This window comes from Hemiscyllium ocellatum, chromosome 20, assembly GCF_020745735.1.
Source record: "Hemiscyllium ocellatum isolate sHemOce1 chromosome 20, sHemOce1.pat.X.cur, whole genome shotgun sequence".
Classification (NCBI taxonomy): Eukaryota; Metazoa; Chordata; class Chondrichthyes; order Orectolobiformes; family Hemiscylliidae; genus Hemiscyllium; species Hemiscyllium ocellatum.
Genome location: NC_083420.1, coordinates 25,582,717 through 25,604,945, shown reverse-complemented (window position 1 = coordinate 25,604,945; position 22,229 = coordinate 25,582,717). Strand labels below are relative to the sequence as shown.

At 41.2% G+C, this 22,229-nt stretch overlaps 2 protein-coding genes across 2 annotated transcripts in view; one reads left to right on the top strand and one right to left on the bottom strand.

Annotated features, from left to right (window-relative positions):
- Window positions 1-22,229, top strand: part of LOC132825415 (coronin-7-like) — a 163,409-nt gene that overhangs the window by 64,310 nt on the left and 76,870 nt on the right. The gene's annotated exons all lie outside the window — the stretch shown is intronic.
- Window positions 4,661-20,708, bottom strand: LOC132825182 (vasorin-like). The gene is made up of 2 exons (XM_060840221.1): window positions 20,488-20,708; window positions 4,661-7,234 (listed from the first exon to the last, which is right to left on the bottom strand). The coding sequence occupies exons 1-2, from the start codon at window positions 20,499-20,501 to the stop codon at window positions 5,269-5,271; spliced, it is 1,980 nt and encodes a 659-aa protein (XP_060696204.1). The 5' UTR covers window positions 20,502-20,708; the 3' UTR covers window positions 4,661-5,268.

The window sequence follows — 22,229 nt, the reverse complement described above, 5'->3', positions numbered from 1 at the left end:
TCAAGCCATTGTTTGTTTTCAACTATAAAAATGAAAGATAAATATTGAATTATCTATGCTGATAAAATCACACAAAGTGAACTGTTTATACCTTGATAATGAATATTTAGAATGAAAACATTGATTCTCTTTGGCATCAAACATGTGTTAACAGTTGTAAGGGAAATAGCAGTTCAGACTCAAATGTACTCTCCCCTTCCCTGCTATCATTTGGCGGGTGCTCTTTATGCCCAATCTTCCTTCAATCTTACCTTTGCCCTCACCTTCCCTCACTTCCTCTTCTCCCGTTCCCTCACTACACCCCGAAGGATATAACCTCTCCCCCCATATCGTCATGCTCTTTCGTCCCAACCCATCACTTCACTACTCTGTCGTCTCTCCCTTCTCACGCTGTCCTTTCACCTCCATGCCCCTTCTCTCTCTCTCTCTCTCTCTCCCTCCGTATCCTGCATGCTGTCCTCCCACCCCATCCTCTTCACCCCAAGCCCACCCTCTATGATCCCCTACCATGGGGCAATGACTTTGGGTCTTCACCGTATCCATGCCAGCCATGATTTAAAAGGTCACTTCTCAAACTCTGATGCTGCGGCTCCCAATTTCTATGGTATTCGAGTATTAAACATGACTGCAATCCTGTAATCAAAGTAAAGGTGAATGTGTGAACAGGTCTCAGGGTTCATATTTGGTGGATCTTTAATTTCAAGGTCAAAAGGCATCTTTCACAGTTTGGTCAGACTTCATATATGTCATTGTTTTTACCTTGTTGATTTTAACCCTACTGTGAATCTTCTTGCAAGGATGCCTGCCTCGAAGAAGTTTTCCTCCTCTCTCTACAAGAATCTCAGGGAGTCCCTCTCCCACTGCAACTCCCAGGTCATTTCTTCTGCCCTGACTCCATGCTACTTTCTCCCCACCCCCACCCTCCTCTAGCTTATCTCTCCACGCTTCAGGCTCTCTGCCTTTATTCCTGATGAAGGGCTTTTGCCCGAAACGTCAATTTTGCTGCTCCTCAGATGCTGCCTGAACTGCTGTGCTCTTCCAGCACCAGTAATCCAAATTCATATATTTATGTTCTTCTGTTGCTTAATGAAAACAAGTTATTTGAGTTTAAACAGAATCATCAGGACGCAGTGTTTTCTTTACAAAATAAACCGAAGCGTTTGGCTCATTTTTAGATGCTTCCAGTAAAGTACAGAGTGTGGACAAGCAAATTGCTTGTTCTCTGCGCACCCATGCTGAAATGCCAATTGCCTATGTTAGTACTGCATAGAATTAAAGAATCATAAAATCTGTACAATACGGGAAGAGGTCATTCGGCCCATTGAGTCTGCACCAACCTTCTGAAGAGCATTTCACCTAGCCTGAGCTTTCTACCCTATCCGCATAACTCTGCATTTCCCATGGCTACCCACCCAGCCTGCACAACTTTGGACACTACGGACAATTTAGTGATGCCAGTCCATCTAACTTGCAAGTCTTTGGACTATGGGAGGAAACTGGACCACCCGGTAGAAACCCATGCAGACGTGGGGAGAATCTGCAAACTCCAACCAGTCACCAAAGGCTGGAATTGAACCTGGTTTGTAGGCTCTAGAGATAGCAATGGCAACCATTGAGTCATCTAGACTTTCGTCTCTGTGAGCTAAAGGGCTCTGAACAGATGATACATAAACTGTGACTTGGCTGTCTTCTGGGTGAACATTAAAAAAATGTACAATGAAGAAATGCAGTGAGATTGTTTGGTGTCCTGGTCAACATTACTGCTTTTTTAAAAATCTGCACGTTTTTCCCAGTTTGCTGGGTACAAGATGACTGTGGTGCATCTAAAATGCTTCAACATGTCATTTCCTTTCTGATTTTGGTTGCCAAGGTGTACTTGTCCCTAATTCACCTGACTCACCACTCAGCCTGTTTCTAATTGCTGAGTACTGCCATTGCAAATTCATTGCTAATCTTGTTAGCACATACTAACATTGAAAGATAACCCTTAACTCTGTTGTACATCAGCAGAAGAAACTATTATCAATTGGATCACAATTCTGTTTCAAAACCTTGTGGTGTCTCATCTTTTCCATAAGAGTTCCCTCCCCAACACAGCACAACAAAGAATTGTTGCTTGGGAATGGTTAAATGTGGTAACATTCCTGATTTTCAGATCTGCCCTAACTATTCTTCAAAATCCCAAACCAAATGCTTGAAACAACACAATTGCAGGTCTATAAGGTTTAATTATGGCAATTTGAAAAGTTCTGTGACAGATTGGGAAATAGAAATCAGGTGTGTACCCTGTGGCTAAATCAAGACCAGTTGTAACACTTAATGACCTCTATATAAGCAACAAAATGCTTCACTTCAGTTCCAACAGTCAGCAATAGATTAATTTCAAGATGAAGTAAAAATAGTGCAGGGCACTGAGTATCTGTGTTGCAAACCCAATCTCTGATGACTTCTCCTCTATAACCTCTCCACCACACTAAGTCTTCTCCTTTAAGATGCTCCTTAATCCAACCCTATAAAACTTTTGGACATCTCACCTGTAACCTTATGGCTTGGTGTGAAATTATTAGAAAAATCTCTCCTGAAAACACTGAGATGTTTTACTTCATTAACATAAATGCAAGCATTGTTTGCTGATGGTCATCTACGCTATTAGAAATCTGCACTATCAAATATAAATAAGCTGAGATGATTGTAATATTGTCTGACTGCTCTAGGCTGTGGGCCTGCGCTGTGTCAGCTGGGCAATCTGGTTAAATAATCTATTTACGAAACTCCTAAAGCAAGACATTACTAATCCTATTATTAGCTTTCTTGTTTTTCTTTCCCTAATTCTATGGAACTTGTCTTCCTGCAGAGTGCAGGTGTTCTATTAAAGAATTGGCCCAACCAGGCCTCAGGCCTAATCTCCATGGCAATGTACAAAAAAAATTGCATTCCAACAGCACCTGTCTTGCTGCTTGGAGTAAAAGATGCTAAGTAGAAAATGTCACAGGTCGAACCACTAGAGTAAGAGTTTTTGTTTAAACAGAAACTCCATGCTTGGAACTTTCTTTCTGCACCAGATAGTGTTTGAAATTTACCAGCTGTTAACAAATCCAGACACTGGTTTGGTTATTAAGCCAGTGATGTTCTAATCACTTTGACTAGAAAGTGTTCTTTAAAAATATCTTAAAATAAAGCTCACATATCTTGGAATAGGGCAGTAAATGTTCATTTGGGTTTTTCTTTATTATTTATTCATGTTTGTAGGCATCACTGGCTTTGCCAGCATTTTTGACCAATTGTAATTCCCCTCAAGAGGATGGTGTGCCTACTTATTGAATTGCTGCAGTTCTTAGGGTGTAAGTACACCCACAGTGCTGTTAGGGTGGGAGTTCCAGGATTTTTACCCAATAATAGTGAAGGAGTGCAGAGATCATTCAAAAAGGACTTGAACGTTTTTAGAAAAAGGAAGCTTGTGGTGTTCGTCCTGACAATGTTGAAATTGCAATTATCTAATAGAAACCTTGTTGAAGGCCATTGATCCCATTATCTGAGATGTCATTCCAGTGCAGAACTGAGGGAGTGCTGCACTGTCAGAAATACTATCCTCACATGAAATGTTATATCTAAGACATTAAGGTGGATAGGAAAAATAAACAAATGAATGCTCCTTGGTGTGCTTACTAATATCTATATCTCAAATACCATCATAAAACAAATTATCAGGTTTTTATCACACTCTGTTTGTGGGAGTTTGCTATCTAAACGTTGGCTGCCAAATTTCCAACACTACACCATTACTGAAAAGGAAGTACTTCATAAACTAAACCATTTGGGGACCGAAAGCCAAAAAAGAAGTTATTCAATCTCTTTCTCACACTCCTTGGCTTCCCTCTCTCCATAAGTCCTGCCATTAAATGCATTTTAGGTTAATTTACTCCATTTTTTTTTCCCCTCCCTGCTGTCAAATGTTTTTCACCTCGAACTGCTTCAGGTTGTTGTGTTATCAGTGTAGTAGCCTTGGAGTGAGCTTTGTCCATACTTCGGAATGCACGTAGATTTCAACTTGGCTCCCTTCAATTTATAATATGGAGATGCCGGTGTTGGACTGGGGTGTACAAAGTTAAAAATCACACAACACCAGGTTATAGTCCAATAGGTTTAATTAGAAGCACTAGCTTTCAGAGCGCTGCTCCTCTGAAAGCTAGTGCGTCCAATTAAACCTGTTGGACTATATCCTGGTATTGTGTGATTTTTAACTTCAGTTTATAAGTGTTGGTCTTTGATACTGATGCTCCCTCTGCCTCCCATTATCCTTCAAACCCTCTTTCTTTCCAGTTCAATTGTTTTTTTTGTTTTGGACATGTCTGAAGGATTGGAATTTTAATCCAACTGCACTTTGATGAAATTGGAATAGGTATCTCTCTAGTTGCTGTGATATTTCAAACTGTCTTGCACCCTGGCCCAGTCTTGCTTATATCTGGAGTTTTACATACCCTGCTATCCTCCTTGGGTATTGCAATCACCTGACTCTTTACCCTCTGTATCCTACACCTGGCATTATGACCCTTTGTATCATTCTTCATTGTTTGTTTACCATCCAGTCTGGTGTCTCTAAGTGTCACTTCTCCCTATGGTAACACCTGGTCGTGTAACAAAGCAAACCAGAGCCTCCATGTCGCTTCTCTAGAAAAATATTTATTTGCTTACAAATTGTCATATACATCATGTGCTTGACTCAGTTAGACTTGGTTCAGCAATATACAGCAGTTAATGATGGACCAGGTGGTGGTGAGTGCCTATCACTGGTCTGTTCCCTTGTGCTGTTGGGGAATGGCAATGGTTATAATGAGGTGTGACTGGCACTACACCATTATCCATGAACTCCACGTACTGAAACCATAGTCTGGCCATGTAAGTCATACGTTGATGCTTGTGGATAGCTGTCTGAATAACAAAGGTGGCAGTAGTGATATTTACAGCGATGCTTTGCTTGGAAGGTTTTATTTCTTCCTTTGTTTGGGGTTTCACAGGGATTGTATGGGAAGACTGGATTTGGTGAGTACAGCCAGATTGAAGTTTACAGAATGGAGTAGGGAAATCTTGAAAGAGATTGACCAGGCTTCATATGTGCTGGGTTGCTTGAGAGAGATTGAAATTGGACTGCCTCAATAATACTATGTGCAGTTCCACTCTTGGTAGAAAAGGATTTGTTGTTCGAAGCAGCGAAGTTCTGTGGCTGTAATCAGGCTTTGGAAATCCATGTTAATCCCTGTGAATGAAAGGTCACAAAGCTATAGGAATGTTACCTTGGTGATCTTGGATTAATGGCACTCCGCTTTGCAGAGCAAGGCATTCAGGAGTATCAGACAAGATCTTTCCCTCGTCTAGGTAAGGTTTGATCTCTTCTACATCACAAGGATGTAATTCTCCTACTTGAGCAGAATTTTTCTTGAGTCTTTTCCGGCAATAGAGTGTGATCACAACTGCCAACAGTAAGACCAGGAACATACCTGTGGTTACTAGCCAGATCATTCTGGTCAAGTTGCTACCCTCTATCTGTTTGAACTGAGGTAATTGTGTTATTGGCAATGTCTGCACGACTGTGCAAGGCTCTTCTTTTGTGCTGGCCTCCCCCAGAGCTCCAACACAGATCTGATATGTTGAGTTCGGCTGAAGGCTTGGAATCTTGTATGTTGACAGTGATATTGGGATGTTGAGTGACACTGGCCTGGGGTCCAGTCCTGACCAGTTCTTATATGTCACCCGGAGCCCCTTATAGTAAACTGGGGAGAGTTTGAAACCCTCTAGGTTTAATGTTACTGAAGTGCTGGTTATTTGACTAATGTTTACAATGCTTTTCTGAGAGGTCTGGAGATCAAGAATACCATTTGCTGCCTCACAGAGTGGTCCTTGGAACCCAGCACGGCACAAGCAACTGTGTCGCCCATGCCTATCTAGCTGGCAAATGCCTCCGTTGAGGCATTCTGTAAAGAGGCAGAGATGTCCCTTTGCACTGAGTTGTCGATCTATTTCGGTGATGGCTCCAAGTGTGACTTCACCATTGAAGGGTATTGATTGAACAGGAAGGTGTGTTGCTTTGGGACCCACTGTTACTTTCTTGGTTGTGGTTGGTGATGATTCTGTGGTGCTTGTTGCACCGATGGACGGGATCGTAGTAGGACATCCAAAGTTACTGTTTGTCAATGTGTTGAGTAGTTTACCAGCATTGACCAGAGGGAAGTGGCAACGTGTTTCCTCCTGCCTCTGGAGGAGGGCATTATTCTGCTGTATCCATTGGACAAACCAGCTGATCTGGCAGACGCAGTTATAGGGGTTTTCAGCTGCTGTGAGGCTCCTTAAGTTGGGGAAAAGGTCCAAAAAACCCTCAGGAATGGTCGTAAGGCTCAACCCACTGATGTCCAGTTTCTGAAGGTTCCTAATCTGCTTGAAGTCTTCATCCTTCAAGTGTGAGATCTTGTTGTTTCCCTGAACACTCAGAACGGTCAGTTCACTGATGTGCTGGAATATAGCTGACAGAGTCACCAGCTGATTTTCTGACAGATCCAGCTCCTGAAGATTCTTCATGTTTTTAAATATGTCTTCATGTATCGTACTGAGGCCAAGTCCAGCCAGCTTTAAAGATTCAATCTCGGGTGCTTGGATGTTTCTGAGCTCTGTGTCTGGGATGTTATTTCTGCTGAGGTCCAATAGGAGGAGTGTGGGAAGTTGTAAAGGAGGAAGATGATGGAGAAGATTATCTTGCAGTTTGAGCTCGACCAGCTTTGTTAATGTGTCGAAAGCTGCTGGGTGGATTGTCTTGATCTTGTTTTGCTGCAGGTACAATCGTTCCAGTTCCTGCAACCCCATAAAGGTGTCATTATTGATTTCAGTTATCTGATTGGATGACAAGTCCAGGTTAGAGAGCACACTTAGTGATTGGAAGACCTCCTGAGGCAGCCTGGTAATTTGATTGTGTGACAGGTGCAGGAGCTTCAGTTCCTGAAGTCCTGCAAAATCTTCCTTGTGTAAGGTGGAAATGTAGTTCTCAAAAGCATAGATGCTGGAGGTGCCAGGAGGGATGTGTTCGGGAATGGCAGACAGTCCCCTTTTGATGCACCACAGCATTCCCGAGGGGTCACAGTTGCATTCTGTTGGGCAGCAGAGCGCTGACAGCAGTTCTGACAGGAATACTAGTATGGTCAGCCAAGGCAGACGGGGCAAAGAGGTCCTCCTCATGGTATATTGAGCTCTGTGGGGGCAAAAGGAATGAGTCACTATGAGTCTTCTAAAGATTTTATGGCAGCAACCCTGAGTATAACCATTAGTGGAGGCTGAACAAAATCTAAGATAATATAGGAGGGAGGTAGTGTCTGTGGGTTAGCAGAGGGGAATGGATGGTGCAGGGAAAGAAGAGGACATCCCAAGGGAAGAGAATAAGAGGCTGAGAGGAGGGAGAATTAAGTTTGTTTTTGTTCCCCTACTCATGGAATGTGGGCATCACTGGATAATCCAACACCTGTTGCCCATCCCTAACTGCCCAAAGGGCAGTTAAGAGTCAATCAAATTGCTGTGGGTCTGGAGTTAGCTGTAAGCCAGATCATATAAAGACAGCAGTTTCCTTCCCTAAAGGGCATTAGTGATCCAAATGGTTTATTTAAGCAATTCAACGCTGGTTTCATGGTCATCATTAGATTTCTAATTCCAAATTTTTAGTGAACTCAAATTCCACCATCTCCCAGTGGGACTTGAACACAGATCTCCAGAACAATATCTGGGCCTCTGGATTAACTTGTTTAGTGCCAATACCACTAGGTCCATTGCTTCCCATAATTGTGCAGTGTGCATTGAGCAGGGGAGGATAGATACTCTTAATTTCACAGGGTGACTTTGGAAACAGAGTGTGGATGGTACCAGGTTTGCAGGTGTGAGGCCTCACTGGCTTCATGCTTCAGTGTGAGGAGTAGAATAGCCTGTGTGTTTTGAGGAGGAGTAATGGGCTTTGCATTTTAGGGAGGGGTAAATGGAGAATGGATTGTTTCGTTTAGTGCAGATCTAATGTTGAAATTACCATATCCTGCCCTGTAAACTTGGTTTTGGATCAGAAGCAACTCCTAAATGATACGATTAGCAAAATAAAGTTCTGTAAAATTGAGCAGGACATTGACCAATTTAAAATACCACAAATAATATTTCTGATCCCAAAGTTTTAAAATTCTGTCAGAAATGTTGCTCTGAATTTGTTGGAATGCTCCTTTGATCCCGTTACTTATTCAGCAGTTGAGGGAAGGGCTCAGCATGAGAGAAGGGTGATGGGTATTATAGCAAGTCAGGATGTTGTGATAATGAAGTCATTGACTTTCCTCAAAGTCTTCAAGGGGTGCCTATTCCCATATTCTTGCCTGTTAAGGAGAGGCTGTGTTCCAGTCCCCTGCTATAGCAAAGCAGGAGAGGTCTGTGCTGCCAGAAACGGTCTTTGTGAAGTGGAATTAGAGATTGGAGAACATTCTCTCATTCCGTAGGGAGTGAGTATTTTTAGAAATTTTGACTCATTCCACACTATTTCCAGACCACATCAGGGGACTGCTGGGGAAGAGGAATGTTCAGTAACAGATTGAATTAATAAAAAAGACATTAAATACATTTCTTTGTGTCCTCTCTATTTGGAGCACAGACAGATCCAGCAGCACTGCAGTCAAAATTAGAACAAGCAGTTACAAACAATACTCTCTAATACCGCCTCTGCCTCCCTGTCGCCCACACCTCACCTTCTCCCCTTCCTCACTTCACGTCTGCACACTTGCTCCCTCTCTTTCTACCGAACTGCTGGCAGTGACTATATATAGAATGCTTCATACCAGATTTACAGTCTGTCTCCCAGCAGAATAAGCTGCTGTCTCTGTGAATTTCAGTTTAGTCTTGAAGTCAGCAATGGAATTGGAAATACTAATGCATTTGTTAGACTTGAAAAATTATCTGATGATTAGCTTGTGGAGAGTGCTCCCGTGTGAAAGGCTGGAGCTGTTTGTAAGTTTTGTTAGTGAATAAGGAGGAATAGGGGCTGAGAGTACAGCCATTTTGTAAGGACTGTCTCTCATTATTTTTCTGTATTTTTGATTTGTGGACTTAAATGGGCAAAGAGCAGTTTTAAAAACCAAGCAGTTTTTTACACAACTGGTGTGTTCATGTTGTAGTGGGAATTTTGCAGACGAGCTGAAGCCAAGGGCTGAATGCAAATAGTTTTTCAGCTGACAACAAGCAGCTGATTGATCAGTGGATTAATGACCAGTTATTGATGATAAAGTCTATTTGATTGGTGCCCAAGTTAGCTCAATATAAAAAAAAGGAACAGGATTAGGCCCTGTGGCCTTTCAAGCCTGTTCCACCATTCGGATGATCATGGCTGAACGTTCAACTCTGTATCTAGTTCCCACTTTCTCCCCATACCCTTTGATCCCCTCAGCACTAAGAACAATATCAAAGTCTTGAAAAAATTCAATGCTTTGACCTTAACCACTTTTGTGGCAGAGAATTTCATACGCTCATCACGCTCAGTTTTCTAACATAAAAGCCCAGCTAGTTCATTAATATCCTTTTACGATAATTGACGACTGTTTCAGTGCACAACCCCAGTGAAACATAGCAGTATATAAGTAAGAAGCTGTATGTGATGGGAGTAAACACTCAGATCACAAACTTCCTACACAAGGCCTTCAAACACTTTGCTGATCAGAATTCAAACTTAGCTTCTTGTTATGAACCAATTGAGAGCTGTACTTAGACCACTGAACAAAGACAGTGATTTTTAATACCAACAGAAGTAGGCTGGGTTTGATTTCTGAGTCAATGGCTAGTGTTGACTTCAATTTTACCTGCCGCCCACTATTGTCATGCTTTTTGTTTAGCTTCATCAATATATCTTGATATATTTCTGTATAATCCTATCTTTCTGCAAATTATGACTTCAAGAAAGCATATAAATTTTCAGCATGTAGTATTTATGACAGTAACTTTCATTTCTGTGGAACTCTTAACACAGTAAAACGTTTTCAGGTATTTCTCGGGATCAAATAAAATTTCTCTAAGAGCCATATTAGATGTGAGGACGGATGACCACAATTTTGGCCATATGGGGAGATTTTTAAAGAGTATCTTAAAGGTGGAGAGAAAAGCAGAGAAGTTTAGGAACATTCTAGTGCCAAAGCAACTGAAGGAATGGCTAGCAAGTGTGGAGTTATTCAATCCATAGATGCTCCAACCAAAGTTGGAGCTTCATGGAGAATGTGGAGGATTGTGGAGATGAAGGAAGCCGCCATTCTCCAAGCCCTTTGCTCTGTTGAATTCAAATTCAAATCTGTCATGATGGGATTTGTATCCAAGTCCCCAAAGCAATACCTAGGTCTCTGATTTTAATAGTCTAGCAATAATACCACTAGACCATCACCTCCCCTTAATAAGTTTCCCCTCAATCAGCTATGAGTAGCCAGGTCAGCTTCCAATCAGCAGTGTAAGAAATTGGGAGTCCACACTAAGGTGACCATTTAGCTCTAGCACAGGATGTTAGATTGTCTTTCCACCGTTAAGGAGGTGGTGCTCTGAAAATATCAGATCAAATAAAACAGCCAAGGAGTTCAGCTGATGCCAAACATAATCCTTTCCTGAATAATCTTTCATACTGGTATGAAAAATCCTTTTCCTCTGACAATTTCTGGTGTGTGTCTGCTGAAAGCTGGGCTGATAGTCTGCTTTGTCTAAGCTGGAGTTGGATAGTTACCTTGATGTGGACACTGCTGTGTTCTCATACTGCTGATTGGAAGCTGTCCTGGCTGCTCACAAATAACGGAGCAGAATCTTACGATGGACAGTCTACGGCCTAGTGGCATTGCAAAACTATCAATCCAGAGACTGGGTAATGTTATGGACACCTGGGTTCAAATCCTGCCATGGCAGATGGAATTTCAATTCAATAAAAATTTAGAATTAAGACTCTAATGATATAAATGAACCTTTTGTTGATTTTTCGAAACAAAACCAGCAGGTTCACTTTAGGGAAGGAAGCTGCCAAGCTTACCTGGTCTAGCATACATGTGACTCCAGACACTCAGCAGTGTAGTTAACACAACTGCCCTCTGGACAGTTAGGGATGGGCATTAAATGTTGTTCAAGTCAGTGATGCCCATATCCTGTAAATGTATTTAACAAAATCTGAAGACAATATGTTGTTGTCTGTAGTCTGGTTTTATGTCCTGACATGTTAGAAAAACTGCACGCAGACATTGAGCTAACTGTACTTCCATCCCATGAACTGAACGGGATTCTGACTTTGAATCTGAGACTATCCCTGTTGATTGTGGGCTTGGTTCTCTGATGGTCCCCATTTGCTGTATGCATCATTCTCTTCATGTGTGGATTGTTAGAAGTTAGGAGATTGGGCTTGCTTAACTCTGATTAATTATAAACCAGGCATAGGTTCCATTTGGGGAATGGATAAACCTCAAATTTAAAGCTACGCCTTAAAATAGGACTCACTCAGCCCTGTACCCTATTGGAGAGGGGCAGGACCCTGTAACTTTCTCAGGGAAGATGATGTTTGAAGGAACTATCCATTTCCTTAAGAATGTGGTGAATATTTGAGGAGTTGGATGATTTTGAGGGATACAGTAATGATGGTGATTGCCTTGGGTTTGGGACAGTTCAGGCATAGGGGTTAGTAGAAGAGAATTTGTGCGAGGACAAAACTTGTATTGGTGGGGGAAAACTTGGGAGAGGAGCCTCAGTCAGTGCAGCAAAGTGCTGGAGGAGAAGGAGTGGGGCTTAATGATGCTCATTGTCTATCAGGGACAGGCAACTGTAGGGTACTGACCTGTGTTGAATATGATCTGGTGGTAGGATAGGAAGTTCTACAGTAAGTAGGAATGAAGATGGATATATGGGTGTGCTGAAGTTACTAGAGGCAGTTGTTGCAGATACGAGCAACAATGGATTATAGAGAAAATTGGCAGTGTTTTAGAGATTAGGATTGAAGGGAGATGGTGAGAAAGGAGTGTTACTTGGGGGTTAAATGATGGTTTAGTAATGGCCTTTTTTTTCCAGTTAGTTGCCTTCTGTTATACATTGCACAGTCATGAGTGCAATATTTTTGCATGATTCTTTATCCTTGATGGGAATTGTGTGTGATGCTGACATAGCACTGTGGATGTGGGTCTCCAGGGGCCTGAGGAATTTGTAGCCTGACAGTATGATCTTCCAGTTATGCTCCCTCAATGTGCTTCCCCTTTCCAAAAATAATATGTGTACTGTATCTCAGGGTATGATAACATTGCCACAGCCTCTGGCTTATTTTCCAAGGGAACATTTCAAGATGTTCACTGTAATATGAGACTCAACTTTTCGGTGTGTTAGCATAGGGAGGACTCAGCTAAGCTGTGGAGACCTTCCTGCTTCAAAACTGGCAACTCCTGTGTGAAAGGAAGTGGGGTAATGAAAACTTGCTTTGTGCAGATCAGCCTGGAACTGCACATGGTACAGTGTGGGCCATGAATAAAACACAGAACCATGGAACATTTACGTCTCAAAGACCATTCAGCTTGTTACTCCTGCGCTGATGTTTATGCTCCCCCTTCAGCATTCTCCCAACCTACTTCATCTAACTCCTTCTGCATATCCTTTTTTTCCCGAGCTTCCTCACATACTTATTTCCTTAAATGCAGCAATTACTTGAGAAATAAAATAAAATTGCAAATCCTGAGATCAAAACAAACTTGTGTAAAGTAGACATCACTGAAAGAACAGAGCCAGGGTACTCGAGCCAGCCAGATGTGGTTCTGAACTGCAGGAGTTGGCATGGTGATAATGTTACTTGATTTCATATGAGGCCTAGACTAATGTGGAGATATGAATTCACATTTCACCATAGCAAATAGTGGAATTTATGAACATATCCTGTTCCGCCATTCAGTGACAGTGTGACCTAACTTCATATACTTATCTTTGGTCTGCATCTCTCATTGCCTTGGCTTAGCAAAAAATTAACTATCTCAGATTTAAAATTAACAACAGATCTGGCATTAACTTCTCCTTATGGATGAGAGTCCCAAACCTCTATCATCATTTGTGTGAAGAAATGATTTCTAGCATCTCTGCTGAAAGGTCTGAACCTAACTTTTAGACAATGCCTCATAGTTCTAGAATCTCCAACCAGCGAAAATAGTTTATCTTTAACTACCCTGTTCTTTCCTCTTAATATCTTGAAGACTTCGATCAGACTACCTCAACGTTCTAAGTTCTCGAGAAAACCGATCTAATTTGTATAATCTCCCCATATAACACAACCCCTTAAGTCCAGATATCATTCTTGCAAATCAATGTTGTGCACTCTCCACCACCAGTATATCCTTCATGAGATGTGGTGCCAAATCTGCTCTCAGTACTCCAAGAGGAGTCTAACCAGGTTTTGTATTACTGCAGCGTAAATTCTGAATCCCCCCTTGTATTTCAGTCCTCTAGATATAAAGGCCAGCTTTCAATTAGCTGTCATGAGATTACTTTCTGCTCCTTATTAGATTTAAACTAACTTTATGATACCTATGACAAGCTGGTAGATTTTTAAAGAAAATTCCATCAAGTTCACTAATGTTCTTAAGGGAAGGAAATCTGGTCTTGCCAGGTCTGGTCTGCATGTTACTCCAGATGCACAGCAAAGTGGTTGATTCTTAACTGCCCTCAGAAGTGGTCTAGCAAGTGAATTAGTTGCATCAAGCCGCTACAAAAAATAAAACTCAACCTTTTACTTAGCATTGCCCAAGGCAGTAGAAATAGCAAGCGCATACCCTGCAACTCAACTATTCAAAGTCGTCCTTTGTCATATCCGAGGACCTTTTCCAAAATTGAGACCTCCCCCATCTAACAGTCGAGTAAAGCAAGAGACTTTATACACTCTTAATCATACATGATAGATGGTGTCCTACATATTATCTTCATTGTCCTTAGGTCATGTCCCTATGCAGGAAAGGTGGTATTATTCAGAGGGATTGGCACTAGATTCTCAACATTGACTTCCTGGGGTCCTGATCCAATGTAGATAAGGAGATCTCCTGCAGTTTATCACCTGTTGTTCTCCCTCAGCTGATGAAACATATTCAGCATGTGAAACATCAGTTGGGTAAAACATTGAGGAAGACAAAGACAGAATGTACTCTGGATGGGGAACTTCAATGGTCTATCATCAGCAATGTCTTAATAGAACCAATAATGACCTGAGTCTTGAAGAACATATGTGCTAGACTAGGTCTGTGACATGTGGGAGAGGAACTGACATGTGGTAGGAGAATTAATGGAGAGGGAAAAAATCTATTGGACTTGTAGCTGTTGTATTTGGTTTCTGGTCAACGATAATACCCAGAATGGTAGTAATGAGGTATTCTGTGATGGCATTGCTACTGAATGTTATAGGGAAAAGATGGTTAGATTCTCTATTCTGAGAGATGGTCATAGCCTGGCCCTCCTGAGGTGTGAGTATTGCCTGCCACTTACTAGTCCAAGCCTGGAAATTGTGATCTTGCTGCATGTGAACAATGCTTCAGTGTCTAAGAAGTGATAATTGATGATGTGCAGTCATCAGCAAAAATCCCATTCTGACTTTATGATGAAGGGAAATTAATTGGTGAAGCAGGTGAGGGCAGTGTGCCAAGGACATTCTATCACGGAACTCCTGTAGCAATTTTCATCGGATTGAGGTGATTGGCCCCAGTAATCACACTCTACACTATCCCTAGCTCCCTGCCTAAAGTACAGTGCCCAGAATTCGAAACTGTATTCCAGATGGTTTACCATAAATTATTTGCTTTTGCACTCAATACTAAGGAATCTGTATTCTTCAATGTACACAGTGCTGTAGCTGAATTATATGTCTGGTCTCAATACTGTGTAATGTGGCTAAATGCTGCACATCTCTATGACTCTATAAACCCCAGGGTTTTTGTTCTGGTTTAATGGTCAATGAAATGTATGAGGTGAGCTGATGGGCGAGTGTGGGGTTTTGCTGAATATAAGTCAGAAGGAGCAGGTTGGATATCCACCAAAGCAGTTGTCTGTTTTCCAAAATCTGGCTGAGTTGGTTCCCAAATGCCTTTCATAATGTTTGTCCAATTCCACTTTATAAGAGGAAGTTTGTTTTTCTGTCTTGCTGGCTACCCATCAGGCTCTAATAAACCTCAGTAGCAATGACAAAGGCCAATTCCTGACATAGCATTTATCTCAGGGAAGGTTTGTCCTGTACATCGATTGTTTGTAGCCAGAGAGAATTTCTTAGACACATTGTTGTGACCCAGACTACCTGTCTACTCATTACAACTTCGCCTTTTCTAAAGTATAGTCAGATCCTAAGTACAGCATGAAAGAAAAGTTGAGATACTGGTCCTATGCTGCTATCAGTTCATTAATGTAAGCTCTGCAAGAGCTGCTGTTTAATCTGAAATGTAAATCTAGAGAAAGAGATATTCAAGGCAACACAATAGTTCTGGTTCTAAGAAAAGCCATGCATTTATACAGGATCTTTCTCATGTTCTGGAGATCCTAAATTGCCTGACTGACAATTAATTTGTTTTGGAAATGTAGACACTTTTAGACATGGGGCATCCGAGGAGCAGGAGAATCGACGTTTCGGGCATAAGCCCTTCTTCAGGAATGAGGCTGGTGTGCCAAGCAAGCTGAGATAAAAGATAGGGAGGAGGGGATTTAGGGGAGGGACGTCAGGAATACAATAGGTGGAAGGAGGTGAGGGTGAGGGTGTTGGCCGGAGAGGGGGTGGGGGTGGAGAGGTCAGGAAGAAGATTGCAGGTCAAGAGGGTGATGCTAAATCAGAGGGTTGGGACTGAGATAAGGTGGGGGGAGGGGAAATGAGGAAGCTGGAGAAATCTACAGATTTCTACAGTCTACAGTCCTCACTTTCTCCTACTTTTAGACGTGGCATGATCCAGCTGTAATTAAATAACTGATCAATCTTCTACTTTAATAATGTAGGTTAAGGATGGGCCAAAACACAAAGAAGAGTTCCCTTGTTCTTTAAAATAGTGCTGTGATATCTTGTACATGTTCAATTTTTTTCAACTAATCAGACAGACCAGCACTGTAGGGTTTATAAAGAGTAAATCATGCTTGAATGAATATTTTGAAGAGGTGAGTAAAATAGCAGATGAGAGAATGTCTATGAATGCTAATTATATGGACTTCCAGGAGGCATTTACTCAAGTCCGTCATAGTTAAACATAAGAAATCAGAGCAGGAGTAGCGTCATATGCCCCCTCCCTCTCAACTTGCTCACCTTTTCAATTGGAATAGACTGATCCCTGACCTCACCTATGCTTTCCCTTGAATCCCTTTGATCAGAAATATATCAGTTTCTGACTTGAATGCACACAACAACATTTCTCTCGGATACAGAATTTCACAGGTTCACAACCCTTTGAGTGAAGGTATTTCCTCACATCTCAGTCCTAAATAGCTGAACTTTTATCCTGAGACTGTGTCCTATTTGTTGTTGACACTCCAGTCAAGGGAAATAGCCTGTTACTGTCTATCTATTGAGCCCTCCTAAAACCTTAATGTTGCTGTACCATTTCCTCCCATTCTTGATAAGTTTCCAGGAATATAGGTAAATCTATGCAACCTTTTCTCAAAAAAGTAACTCTTCCACACCAAGAATCAATCTAGCTCTTGGTTAAACATGCACCTCATGGAAATGAAGGAAAATTACTAACCTGGTTAGAAACTCAGCAGAATGCAAGGAGAGATGATACTGGGAATTTGTGCTAACTGAGAAGATTTGATGAGTAGTGTCTCGGAGTATCTATATTTGGGTCTAAACTGTTTCATAATTTATTACTGACTTAGATGATCAGTTAGAAACCTGCATATTCAACTTTGCTAATGACTCAAGGATAGTCAGCCTTGTAAGCAACATAGATCAAAACATAAAATTGCTGCAATATTAGATTAAGTGAATGAATAAAACAATGGCAAATGGATTTCAGTGTAGCTGAAAGGGAGATAATCCGATCTAAAAAAGGATAGAACAGGATATTTTTTAAATGCTGAAAAGTAAGAAAAAATCGAGAGACAAAGAGATATATGGGATAAGGTGCACAGATCATTAAAATGTCATGTGCAGGTATGGAACTAATCAAAATGTCTTGGTATACTGGCCTTTGCATTTAGAGCAGTAGAACAGAATGAGATAGAAGCCATGTTTCAGCCATATAAAGCATTGATTAGACAACACCTTGAATACTGAGAGTAGTTCTGGTCAATACAACTTAAGGATGTAATTATTTTGGATGGATGGCAATGTAGGTTTAGCAGAATGATAACCTAAATGCCTGAGGGTTAAATTACACCAAGAATTTGCACAAACATGTGTATTCCCTGGAGTTTAGAAGGTTAAGGGCTAATCTGACTGAAGTTCAAGATATTAAGGTGAACAAGTTGGGTAGATAGAGAACAAACACATGCTGGAAAAACTCAGCAGGTCTGGTAGCATCTGTGGAGAGAAAAACAAAATTCATGTTTCAAGTCCAGTGATCCTTCAAAAGAGAGAGCAGACAGAGCCTCTGCCTGATTAGCATTCCCTCAGTAGTGTATTATTAGTGTCAACCTGAATTTTGTGCTCCAATTTCTGAAGTGGTTCTTGAGGCCTCAGTCTTCTGACTCAGATAAAAATGCTGATAACTGAGTCATGGAGAACCCTTTCTAGATTAGCTACCCCAATATCACTCTGATTCCTCCATGTTTCATTCTATACTTGTTGTTTTCTTATACTTTTAAACAATACTGAGCAATTCTATATTAATTCCTTTCTGATAACTTCCTTATAAGTGGAACAAGGCCCAATTCATTTCCTATTATGACACTCAACCCTCTGTGTTTAAGAAAGTTATTGCACTAACTGGAAATCTTGGCTGCCGTACAAGAGCTCAATTCTTACTATAGCTCTGCCTTTGAACAATGTTTTGTTTTAACTGAGAGTATTGAAGGCTGAGGCTGAGTAGGGAATTTTATCTCCAACTTTCTAACCGTAGCAACCAAACCCTTTTTGCTACTCTTCTCATTTTGTTAACATGACATTGGTGGGGAGGTGCTATTGAGTGATAGTGTGAAGTTGAATTAATGTCAATGGAAATATAATCTGTAACAGTGTGAAATTATTGAGCGACAACCTGAGGGAATTGGATTAACATTTTTTAGAAATGCAGTTGGTAATAAGGGTGCCAGGCAGAGGGTAGGAGATAATGTCCTCTGCGTAAGAATTCTGAAACCACCACCCTCAGTGAGGATCACTCCTGGGAGTAGTTAGATGAATGAGCATGTTCTGAGGCAGCAGTGGGGTATCAGTTGACATATCTGACATTCTCCATTTGGGCAGCTCCAGTCTGAATGTATCTTGACCCTCATGAAGCATTATGTTGGGGTCAAATCCACAGACAAAATCTATCTGAAAACCTTAATATGTGAGTAAAAAGCAAGTCATGTTGAGCTCTCCACTTTTTAATTAAAGGCCGGTGGCTGCTGAAAGCTTGTTTACTTTTCTCTTTGTCAATCCTCTTGTTTAAAGATTGGCCTTTGCTGCTGCTTGACTCCAGGAATGAGCTCCAGCCCTGCATACCATCCCGAGGTAATAAGAATGCAATAATAAATTCCACTCTCTCTCCAGCAGCTACAGAAACAGTATCCCTAGTTTATTTTAAAACAAACCACATACACCACATTCACTAGCCACTGCCACGAAAAACCTGCACAGCACCAACACCATAATTAGAAATCATTAATTTCACTACCTGTACTGATGAAACATAGGGTCCCCTTACAGACCTTGTGTCTTGGGGAGTTCAAAGTGAAGGTCTCCTCTTGCCCTGACTCTGGGGAGAATGGGAGTCTCCTCTTTTTAACCCTCTGTCCAGGAAATAAGGGTCTTCTACTGATTTGTCTCTGTGGAAATTAAGTCTGTTTTGCACTGTATCTGAAGGAATGAAGGTTCCCTGTTTCCCTTCCTTTTCAGCTTACTTTCGTGACTTTCTGTGGCCTATTAACTCATTTGTTTAATTACAAAATTACCATAATTCGTCATAATAAGGTTCAGTCTACATCTAAAACAGTTTTATTCTTGCATCTGACTTTTGTTCTGCCGTTTGTACAGTGCAGTAAATACACACCTTTACCTGAAAACTCCCACATTTCAATGGAACAACTGAAAGCAAGTTCAGCTGGTAATTCAGGCTCATCCTGTTCCTCTACCAGCTGTGTTAATTTGCTAGTATGATTAATAACTTAACTTTTACACTACAAGGAAGAAACTTCAGTCCCAAACCGAGAAACCCTAACTCTGCTGAATAAGCTAGATCTCTGCTGTTACTGAGTAACCCTTAACCCACTGAATAAACTGTAGCTATATGTATGACCCTTACCCTGTTGAATAAATGGCAATTATGTATAGTTACATAGGTGATGAATGGACAGTAGCTCCTGTTAATAATAGTACGTTTGATGTCATTGTCTCCGGTCCCCACCACAAAGTCCAGTTCTTCAGTAATTGCATCTGAATGTCCATCTCTGTAACATCTCTTGTTTCCACTCCTGCCTGACACATCTAATGAAACCCTTGTCCAGTTCTCAGCATTTCAAGGTTCAAATAATCCAATACTCGAAACATAAATTTCAAATTCTCAACCTTGTACTCAAATCCCTACATGGCCTTGCCCCTCCCTATCTCTATACAGTTTTCCAACCCTTACGTCCTATGTATCTCACTATGGTCTTTTATGAATCATTCATCCCATGAACCTATCATTGGTGGCTATGCTTAGTCCTTAAGCTCTGAAAATTCTGCACGTAAAACTCTCTAGTCTTTACCTCTGCCATTTCCTTAAGATCTCCTGAAAACACACCTTTCTCATCAATCTTTAATGACCATATCCTGATATCCTCTTCCTTGGTGCTCTGACCATGTTGAGATTCTCGGTATTCATACTACATTAGTGCAAGTTGCAATGAATAAAGAGTGACTTCGGTTATACAGTAAATATTTCTTAACCTCCTGAATAAACCAAATGTATTGTTATGAAAGAAATGTACTCTGCAGAGTGGAGTAACTCTGTACTGAAATAATTTGTGCAGTACTGGTTTCAAATTCACTCCCTAAAACTCTTATTTTGAAATTGTTAAACTCTTTCATGAGCTTTAGGTCTTTGACTGGGTTTCTGTTTGAGCTTATACCAACTCAGTTTGTTGATGCACTGCTTGAATAACTATCAAAACATTTGGGGGTTATTGCTTTCAAATGAATGTGTACAGCTGATCAGAGAGCAGAAAGAAACCAGTTGTAAACCTCTGGAATAATATTTGTGCGCTATTTTGTCGAGATTTTGCTTAGTTCATTGACCAGAGCTGAGAGAGAGAAAGAGAGACAGAATCCAGAGCTGGGTGACTTTGTATTAGACACAAAATCAATCTTACCTTGTTTGCTGCATGCAGCGAGGAAAGGCAAGCTTGTTGTGGTGACTTGAAGAGTGTTGGGTCTCTTCTCCGGCTAGCAGGATATATCAGTGCAAATATGGATTGGATGGTCACAGAGATAAACTGAAGGAGTCAGGGAATGAACAGCATCTCACTGTTCCCCTGCTCTGCTACACTTCTTCATGGGATCTGGCAAAAAAAGCAACACTAATGAACGCAATCTGTGCTTCTCACAGAAAGGAGGAGTACAGGAGGGGAGGGAACTGTAATCGCCACTCCCCCTCTGACTGGAGAGGCATGAGCAGGAGCCTCATTAACCCTGTGAGTGCTGCCTAGATGACTTGAATAAATATTATGTCTTGTATTACTTAGGAGATGCTGACGGATATGAGGAAATATTTTTGGACTGTTGTGTTCCCCTCAATCTGGTATAATACAACTTAAATTGAACAGCTAATGTTTAAATTCATGATTGTTGAAAGAACCTTTATACAGGTTATAATGACTGCAACTATTCAACATTACACATCACTTAATCCGCAGGTCAGCTTGTAATTTACTTAATTCACAAGTAACCTGTGTGAGTTCCAGATTAATGATTCCATGGTTCGTTTAACAGGTCTCTAAAATTTAATATTCCTAGTCAAATCTCGCAAATAAAATCTTCAATTTTCTCAACATTTCCACACAGTCCCATTTTAAGCAGTCCATTGCCCACGTTCTGTCTTCACTATGTAAAGTGTTTCAGGTTAAGCTGTTGAAGAACCTTTTGCTCCAATGAAGCACATTGTCTAACTTGGAGTTGATAGTAATGTCAAGTATTTTATCCACTTTATTTTATTCATTTGTGGGGCCTGGGTATTGCTGGTTGGCCAGAATTTATTGTTCATTCCTAATTGCCCTCGAGAAGGTGGTGGTGAACTACCTTGAACCGCTGCAGTCCACATGCCATATGTTGACCCAATTCCAAGACTTTGATCAAGTGACAGTGAAGGAACAGCGAAATGTTTCCAAGTCAGGATGGTGAGTGACTTGGACGGGAACCTGCAGGTCATGGTATTCCCATGTGTTTGCTGCCTTTGTCTTTCATATGGATTGTTGGTGGAGGTAGTACCAATCAAGAAGCCTGTTTTGTCCTGGATGGTGTCACACTTTGTTGTTGGAGTTGCAACCATCCACTAAGTGGGGAGTATTATAGAAAATAAATCACTACAGTGTGGAAACAGGCCCTTCAGCCTATAAGTCCACACTAACCTTCCAAAGAGTATCCCACACAAACCCATTCCCCTAACCAATTACTCTACATTTACCCCGACTAATGTACCTAACCTATACATTCACGAACACTATGGGCAATTTAGCATGGCCAATTCACCTAATCTGCACACCTTTTGGATTGTGGGAGGAAACAGGAACACCTGGAGGAAACCCACACAGAAACGAGGAGAATGTGCAAACTCTACACAGACAGTTGCCTGAGGATAGAATCGAACCCGGGTCCCTGGCACTGAGAGGCAGCAGTGCTAGGCACTGAGCCACCATGCTGCCCTATCACACTCCTGACCTGTGCCTTGTAGATGCCTTTGGGGAGCCAGAGGTGAGTTACTCACTGCAGTATGCCTAGCCTCTGACCTGCTATTGTAGGTACTGTGTTGATATGATAAGTCCAGTTGAGTTTTTGGTCATTGGTACCAGATACCCCAAGGATGTTGATAGTTGGATATTTAGTTTAGTAACACTAT